Source organism: Nicotiana sylvestris, chromosome 9 (assembly GCF_000393655.2).
Source record: "Nicotiana sylvestris chromosome 9, ASM39365v2, whole genome shotgun sequence".
Lineage (NCBI taxonomy): Eukaryota > Viridiplantae > Streptophyta > Magnoliopsida > Solanales > Solanaceae > Nicotiana > Nicotiana sylvestris.
Genome location: NC_091065.1, coordinates 156,711,757 through 156,720,927, shown reverse-complemented (window position 1 = coordinate 156,720,927; position 9,171 = coordinate 156,711,757). Strand labels below are relative to the sequence as shown.

Here is a 9,171-nt window from a genome sequence, read left to right as displayed (position 1 = left end):
TAAATAAAATCACAAAAAATATGCATTCGTTCTATTTTTAAATGTGTCGTTATGTGATTAATGATTTATCTACGTGTTAATGGTTATTTAAAGATAATTAGTATTATTGTAATGATAATTTTGTTTTTATAATTTTTGATTAGGATTTTATTAATTAATAATAAAATGGAATAAAATAAAATAAGTTGTAAAATAAAAATTGGACCTGGATTAAAATCCAGGCCCAAAACCAAATTACTCCCCCTTCAGCCCAATTCAGGCAACCCAGGCACCGGTCCAAATCAAACGAGTCAAAACGACATCGTTTGATTGTAGTTTATCAGGGATCATTGGATCAAAGCCAACCAACGGCTGAGATCCCACGAACCTTAACCCATATCCATTACCCGACCCAGTGCCCCGATTCAGCCCGACCCCAGCAGTAAACCAAACGACACCGCTTGGCTATGTGAACTAATCCTGGCCATCTATTCTCATTGATCCAACGGTCAAGATTAATCCACCCCACCCCTATATAAGGACCAAAACCTTAACCCGGCCCCCTAGCCAAACCCCCCTCCTTCCCTATTCATCGTCCCTACCGAAACTCACCCCTAACCCTAGCCGCCCTAGGATCCCACCGCCTGAAACCCGGCGGCAACAACGCCGCCGGTCACCAAAATAACACCCTAGAACCCCCTGAACATCCTCTATCCAGATATGCTAGCCACTTGGCTCGAATCTTCTTGAAGGTTCTCGAATCTTCATTTGAAGATTCGAGCCGAGTGTAGATCTAAACCAAACAACCCCTAGTTGACACCATAGTACCCCCTAACATGCCTTGTTATGGATCTGATGTTTGTTTGGCTCGAATCAGTTCCGAGCTTCTTGAATCTTCTTTTGAAGATTCGGACCAAACAAGAACAAACTCAGATCCGTTCTAAAATGACACCAAATGACCCCTAGGCTACCCTCACCCTTGTGTCGTATTTGGTCCCCCTCGAATCTGACCAGAAATGGTTAAGTCCCAAATCGATACTTCAAGAACCCTAGAAATACCAGACTTTTGGATTTTGTTCACTTCAGACGAAAGATTGAGGTTTAATCGACCTTAGTCAAAGTATTTTCAATAGAAAATACTTCGACTAAGGTCTGTTTGATTTCAAACAAAGTCCAAATCCAAATTGAGTTGAGTCCGGTTGAATTTGAAGGTTCAGAGGTAATTTCTGTTTCTTATGTGCATTCTACGTGTATTCTATGTTCGTTTCATTAGTTTTGTTTAATTTTTCATAATTTTCTAGTCAAATTTTGTTATACTGTCCCCTACCCGTCTACTTGATTCTAAATGTGAATTGTTTCTGTTGATTGTGATTATGTACAATGTGTGTAATCGACTCAATTAAGTTCGTCGATTAGTTGTATTGTGAATCTTGCTTCTGAAAATGTTGACTGAGACAACCTGTTTTGAGTAGATTATTTTATTATAACCAGTTAATTAGTTATTGTTAATCAGTTGGTTCTTGTTTAATAAACCAGTAAATTCAAATGAATGCTGTGTATGTGTTGATTTCTGAGCATTGAGTTTCAGGGCATTGTCAGTATATTGACAATGCTCCTGTATTTGTTTGCTTTTTGGTTCAGTTTTGAATCTCAGTTGAAATAATCCTGCATGTTCTATGTAATGTTAGTGTGTGTTATTCAGGTTCAGTATTCAATTGAGAATCATCTATTTAAATTCAACTCTTGTGCATAAATGTGATGTACTGTCTCAAATCATAGGATTGGTTATAATTGCTTAAACAGATTTTAAAATCTGTATTGTTAGATTCTGAATTTAAGGCAGTAATAACAGTAATTACAGTAGGAATTCTGGGACATTTTTGGGACAGAACAGTAAGGGTAATGTGATAGAATAGTGGACTGAAAGTGGGATGTTAATGGCTATAATTTAAGATACTAATGGGGAACAAGGGATAATGGGCTGCTGAAAAACAGGATAATAGCACTCAATAGGATTTAAAGTATTCAAAAGTAGTTTTAATGGAACTTTTCTGATTTTTTTAAAGGAGAAAAGGGCCCTGGCAACACTAGAAGGGTATAGGACAACCTTGTATAAATAGAGGGGGATTGGGACTGATTTTAGGAGAGCTCTGGGAAGAACGAAAAACAAGGAAAAAAGAGAGCTTTCAGGCAGATTTTTGAAAGAGAAAAATCTGATAAGAGAGATTTTTTTTTTGAAAGAAAAAAAAAATTCAGATTTGAGGGCACATTTTGAAAGAGAAAAATCTGATAGAGGCAGATTTTAAAACAGAAAGATTTTAAGAAGAAAAATCTGATTTTGAAAGGAGAAGAAATCTGATTTAGGAGCTCTTTTAGAAAAAGAAATAGAAAAGAAAGTATTCGCACACACACACACACACACAGTGAAGCTGAAACAGAAAAAATAGAAAAGAAAAGAAAAAATCCAAAACTTTGTTGTTCTTTTTGGAATCTGTCCGGGTATGTGTACTGATACTATTTGGTCTTAAAATCTGAAGTTCTTTAAGAAGCTTTACTCTTGTGAATCTGGGTTTCTCGGGTCTTGTTATTGCTCAAATCTGTGGAAATACTGATATTCTGCCAGTATTTTGTTACTGCTGCTACTGCTGAAATTTACTTCTTCTACCTTCATTTCCAGGTACTTATCTTTTGAATTTTATGTTGAAAAGAGATTCAACATGACAAATCCATGAAGCCTGAATTGCAATTCTGTTTCCAATTGTCCAAGTTCATTAGTTTAAATTTCATTTTTTTGTTTCATGTTAGTTAACTAGTAGTGAATTCAATTTGATAGCTATGAGTTAATTGTCTTATTTTGAAATTCATATAAAGCTTTGTAATAATGTTAGCCATTCCGAAATCTCATTGGTATAGGTATATGTGAATTGTCAAAACAGGGAGTAAGGCATAAAAATGGGCCATTGATTACATCCCATAATACCATTAGCTAAATGTAAAGTAGAATGGAAATATTAAGAAGTTACATTAGTAGTATATCTTGCAACAAATATGATTTTGTTTAGATTGGTATAAGTTATTATATGGTATGATGACAGGTATAATCATATGAGTAAAGTGAGTTGGTATAGCTCGTCATGATGTTAAGAATATTATGAATGTTTAGGCGTACAACTATGTTGTATGTAATACAATTCGAATTGAATCAATTTGAATAATAACTCTTTTCTCATCAATTTGATTATTTATCGTTATAAATAAACTGAGCAATTATAATTCTGGATCAAAAACAAGCATGTGAGAATGAGGTGATATGTATAAGAACAAATCGCAACACTTTATATCAATGGTAAATAAAAGTAGAATTTGCACTAATTAAAATAAATAAAAATTGTTCAAAAATACTTCTTCCCTTCATAAATTATTTTTGTGAGTTTCATATGGCATTCATCCTTTGGTATATGTATATGTTGTATTTGTGAAGAATAGTATTAATCATGTTCTTATTTTACTTTGAATTTGAATAGTCTTGGGATGAACATAATTAATACTCGGAAATTATAGTCAACGGGCAATACTTAATAAATTGTGAATTCTTTTAAGAATTTAAAGGCATCCCCTAAAATATGAATTTTACAGGAATTTCATATAAAAAATGTGTAGATATAATAAACAATTTTGTGGAAAATCCATAATATTATTACAAAAATTTTACGCAATTAGGGATGCGTTCGCGTACCCTGATTATTTTTTAAAAACCAAATTCGGATTATGCGTACGCGCAATTTCGAGCGAATATTTAAGAAAAGGATTTTTCCAAGGATGTTAAAATAATTTCATATAACCCGAGGTGTGCAGTTCATTATTTAAATAAAAAGGGTGATGATGTTCCTGATTTTATTTTAAATTTCGAATAAAAAACTATAACATGGACAATTTTATTGTGTACACGTACGCGTGGCATGATCCCCGGTAATTATAAAAAGTATATAATACGAATATACGTACGCGTAATTCGTCCATATAATTGTAAACAATAAGTAAAAAAGCGGTAGTAAAATCATGCAATAAAAACGTATTTAGTAAAATCAAGATAATTAAGCCAATAATAAAAACAGTTAAGCGACCGTGCTAGAACCACGGAATTCGGAAATGCCTAACACCTTCTTCCGGATTAACAGAATTCCTTACTCAGGATTTCTGGTTCGCAGAATAATAAACAGAGTCATATTCTCCTCGATTCAGGGATTAAAATTGGTGACTTGGGACGCCTTAAAATTCCCAGGTGGCGACTCTGAAATAATTAAATAAATCCCGTTTCGACTGTCCTTCAATTGGAGAAAACTCCCCCACGCGCCCTGCGGGCGCAGAAAAAAGGAGGTGCGACAATGTAGTGACACAAAACGACCGATCGGATTGTTACACAAAGTGGGGAACAAGAGTTTGATATAATACCTTGAAAATGAGTGCTTTAGTTGGATTAGGGGCCAACTCTATTTTGGAATTCAAGAAAGAAAGGAAGAAAGGATAAAAAGGGGAAAGAGAAAAGAAATACTGAAAATAGCGACAGAATTACCAATTTAATTCCATCATTTAAAATTAGTGCCACACTTTCTTCTTCTTTGTGTTATTTCCGTTTGAATTTTCTTCTTCTTTATGTCTAATACCCATAAGGAATAATTTGTAGAACAAAACTTAACTCTACCTAATAAAGTGAAAGATAGCAAATCTAACATAAAATTAAACAAGTCCAAGTAAAAATGAAAATTCTTGATAAGAAAATACAATTATATTCTGAGGGAAAGTGATAAAAAGTCAATTAGAATTTTCTCAAAATATACTGCATCATCAGCAAGAAAATACAATTATATTATTTTTTCATTTTCTTTTTTTTAGCAATAAGGAAAATTAATACTCTATATAATCAATATACATTAATTACAATAAAGGCATTGAAGACCTATATGAGGAAGGACAGATATTTTTTTTCCATTGAGCTAATTAAATATGATCAACATATATTTAAATTTTGGAACTTACTTTTTGAAAAAAAAAATTTAAAACTTTATACTCACTATAAGGGTAATTTTAAAAAAAAAGTAAATTCAATGATAATTGTCAGCAATTTCCTGCAGACAGAGAGAAAGCTTCAGAGGTTGGGATATCATGACCATATGGCCAGCTTTGGCAATATATTTGACTTCATGAGGAGGGCTCTTCTGAATATTATACATTTGGAATTCTTCTTCCATGACTGGATCATCATGGCACAACACGTAAACTCTTCTCACCGACCCATATTTCTCTTGTGTCAGCAGCCCTTCCTTTGACATATCTTCTGTGAAGAACTTACCTGGTCTTATCAGCATTTTTGCCAATTCCAAGTCCTGAGTTGACAAAATATAGCACGTCTCTCATGAAAATTTTAATTTTTTAGCTACATGAAACCCTTAAAATTTTAAAAATCACACTGATATATATCTCCTTCATATATTCTTAATACTGTTATAACAGCTATTTTCTCGGTCTCACTTTATGTGATACTGACATGATTCGAGGGTCAAATATATCTAATTTTTTATGTGATTTCGAACATAGAATCTTCAAATTTTTTGAAATAAAATTTGTATATTTAGACACTACATATAAAGTATTATAACACAATAATTAATACTTCAAAATATTTAAAAGGTATATGAAAAATTACAATCAAAGAAAAACTTCTTTAACTTTTTAAATAGTAATTGTGTCACATAAAATGGGAGGAGTAATAGGTTTTTTATGGAAAGAAAGAACAGTTTAATTTTCCTAACCATTATTATTAGTTTAAGACATCATCATTTAATAGGTTGATTAAAGTATATATATGATCATAAGTGGAACCAGAATTTACAGCTTATTGTTCGAGATTTATATCATTTTAAGTAATTACTGAATTTTTAATTAATAATTTTTATATAAAAAAACTTCAAAATAAATATAGAATTTAAACCAAAAGACTATTTGGGTTCGGTCGAACTCGTAACTGACACTCTAGCTTCGCCTCGGTGTGATGCATACATGCAATTACAATATGCCCACGCCATGAGTATGTCCATATTAGTAAATTCAGCTTTAATAAATTCTTAGCATTTGAGGGGTGTCTCTCTTTGCCTGTGTATGAATAGTGAAGTGATTAGTGAATGTCAATTTCTCAAAACTTTTTCGTACGCGGTTTGTATCGGTCGTTAGATTTCCACCTCTATCAGTACTTACTAGGAGTAATAACAGCGACGTGTTTTGTTGCAATGTATCATAGTCATCGATAGGTTATTCTCGTATAGATTTAATATATGTGCATTAATACTGGAAAATAATTTTACGAAATCAATTAAAATAACATGATGATATGAGTTAATTCAAAAGAAAATAGTGACGATTTATAAAGCTGACTTCCAATTCGATTGGGGCCGGGATGATAAATGGAACTTTTATAGAAAAATTTATTGATAGCGTAATTATTTTTTTTCACTATTTTAGTTTAAAAGTTAAATCTAGTTAAGAGGACATGCATTCAATCCTTAAAAGCAAATGCATGTACATATATAGTAAACAATTAAGAAAATAACCTCTGTTTGGCAATGATTGTAAAGATTAGCTTGCATGTATTGTGAGCCAAAAATAGCTGATGTTGGTGGATTTTTCACTCCTTGGTCGAATGTGAAATGACAATCTATGAGTGACTCCATTGAAGTCCTCCTAAAGAACTGCAATGTAACCCCAAAAATTTGGCGAAAACAAAAAGCAACAATATTTCATTCATCAATTATAAAGCAAGAAAAGAATCTGCATGAAATTTCCCTAGAAAAGATAGACACGCAAAGTAACTCTTGAATAAGAAGTGTATTTTAAATGTTGTAACAAATTACTCGTTTCACTTTTTCTGATTATTAGTCTCATATATGGTTATCTATAACAACCTTCTTTTGACATGATAGATTGCAAAACGATAGACATGTAAAATACCTCTTGAATAAGAAGTGTATTTTAACATATGTTGTGATAAGTTACTGTCTCATTTTTCATATTACTTCCACTTGTTGTAGGTTATTTGAAATTATTTGTAGGTGATCTAATGGTATAAAACCTTTATATTGTATAAAATTTATTAAAAACTATTATTAGGTCGGATCCGCCTGTAAGAGGTACTAGATGGCCCGCAAACCTATTAATTATTCCTTCACGTAAAACCCTAGAGCTAACCTATGTAGATGCCATTATGGTGTTTACGGAGAGGTTTCCATCATAATAGAACATCTAGAATTGAGAGGAGTTTTATGCATGATGTGTGGCTATAATTCATGGTTTAGCACATTATGTGCCTTGCTTTTTACATGTTTTAATGATAAATTACACTTTGTTTGAGCTTAATGGAGTCTATTTTATGTGTAGGCGCATTAGAAATGAAAATAGAGCTAAAGGGATGCTTAAACGTCGAAAGTGCGCTCGAGAACGATGAAAAGGAGAAGCCGCGCAAAAGCCAAATCGACCATGCGTTAGCCTGGCGAGGCCAGCTTAAAGCCAGGTCCAACCAGGCGTTAGCCTGGCGACGCCTGCTTAAAGCCTGGCCCAACCAGGCATTAGCCTAGCGACGCCAGCTTAAAACTCGAACTGGCCTAGCCTTAGGCCTGGTGTCACCTGGATAACGCCAGCCTCAGCCTGGCTTTAAGCTGGCGTCGTCAGGCTAGCTAACGCCTGGCTAGGCCTGGCTTTAAGTTGGCATCGCCAGGCTAACGCCTGGTTGGGCCTGGTTTTAAGCTAGCCTCGCCAGGCTAAAGCCTGGTCGAGCTAACTTTTGCCCGGCTTCTCCTTTTCACCGTTCTCGAGCGCACTTTCGATATTTAAGCATCCCTTTAGTTCTATTTTCATTTTCGATGCACCTACACATAAAATAGACTCCATTACGCTCAAATAAAGTTTAATTTAACATTAAAGCACGTAAAACGCAAGAGAAATGCAAAGGCCACCATAACTATGATTGGATTGATTTGCTTCGTGAGGATTTCCAGAGACCGATAACACAAGTCATGGTTGCTGCAAATCTGCTTCCGTTAAGGATAAAACCCTAAATCTCCTAAACTAGTATTTACGTTTTAATACTACGGGATTTAAACTCTAAATGAATGAAAATTACCTCTTGAATAAGAAGTGCAGGTGGATCTTTATGATTGGGCATATAAGCAGTGATGAAAACTGCTGCTGAGATTTTCTGAGGGAAAGCTTCCATAGCAAGAGAAATGCAAAGGCCACCATAACTATGTCCCACCAAAATAACCTTTTCATCATGAGGCAAAGAAACCATAAAATCCATCAATGGCTGAACGTAATCAGTTATTGAAACAATTTCTTTGAGTTGTTTCATATTAATCCCAGAAGCACCAAGGTCTAAAGCAGTAACTTTGTGATCAGTTTGTTGCAAAAGGTTGACAAGTTTGTACCAGCACCAAGCGCCAAAGCAAAATCCATGAACTAGAACGAAATGCTTCTTCACAATTTTCTCCATATTGCAACTTCTTATTGTGGAATGTTTAGCAGTGTAAGGGGAAGCAGAAAAAGCTACTTAAAAGCAAGACAATATAGACTTAACTTAAGATAGGACATAATGCATAAAGATAATATTTATATTAGGTAGAAATATTTTATTGTTGTTAGAGAACTTTTAATATTATTATTGTGAGCACGTGATTTTTGTTTCACACGACAATCACTCCAAAAAGAAATAAAAAAACAAATATAATTGGCCCTGCTGTACAATTTCGGATTTCTGTACGGCACCTTGTGGATTTATTTGTGATTTTGGCCCATTCTTATTTATTTACTTTATTAAAATAAAATTCAAAAAAATATATATGTGTCCTGCGTATTTCAAACCGTAATTCGGTCGTTAAATAGAAAATCGTGAATAGGCATTTTCGTCCGTGATTTTATTTGGTTTGACTTTACCGGTTTTGAAATATTTTAGTATGTGTGCAAATAATTGTATTTGAGTGTGTATTTAATTTTAATTTGATTTTTTTGGCTTAGCTTTGTTTTAAAATAAATAAGAAGAAAAAAAAAAAAAAAAAAAAAAATAAAGAAAAGACCCCTTCCGGACTTGGGCCAATTTTAACAAAATTGGCCCAAACAAACAGCCCAAGACCCAGGCCTGCCCAGCCC

At 33.6% G+C, this 9,171-nt stretch overlaps 1 protein-coding gene across 1 annotated transcript; it reads right to left on the bottom strand.

Annotated features, from left to right (window-relative positions):
* Positions 1 to 4,821: 4,821 nt before the first annotated feature.
* LOC138877169 (methylesterase 10-like) lies at positions 4,822 to 8,652 on the bottom strand. The gene is made up of 3 exons (XM_070156759.1): positions 8,150 to 8,652; positions 6,585 to 6,722; positions 4,822 to 5,363 (listed from the first exon to the last, which is right to left on the bottom strand). The coding sequence occupies exons 1-3, from the start codon at positions 8,516 to 8,518 to the stop codon at positions 5,082 to 5,084; spliced, it is 789 nt and encodes a 262-aa protein (XP_070012860.1). The 5' UTR covers positions 8,519 to 8,652; the 3' UTR covers positions 4,822 to 5,081.
* Positions 8,653 to 9,171: the final 519 nt, after the last annotated feature.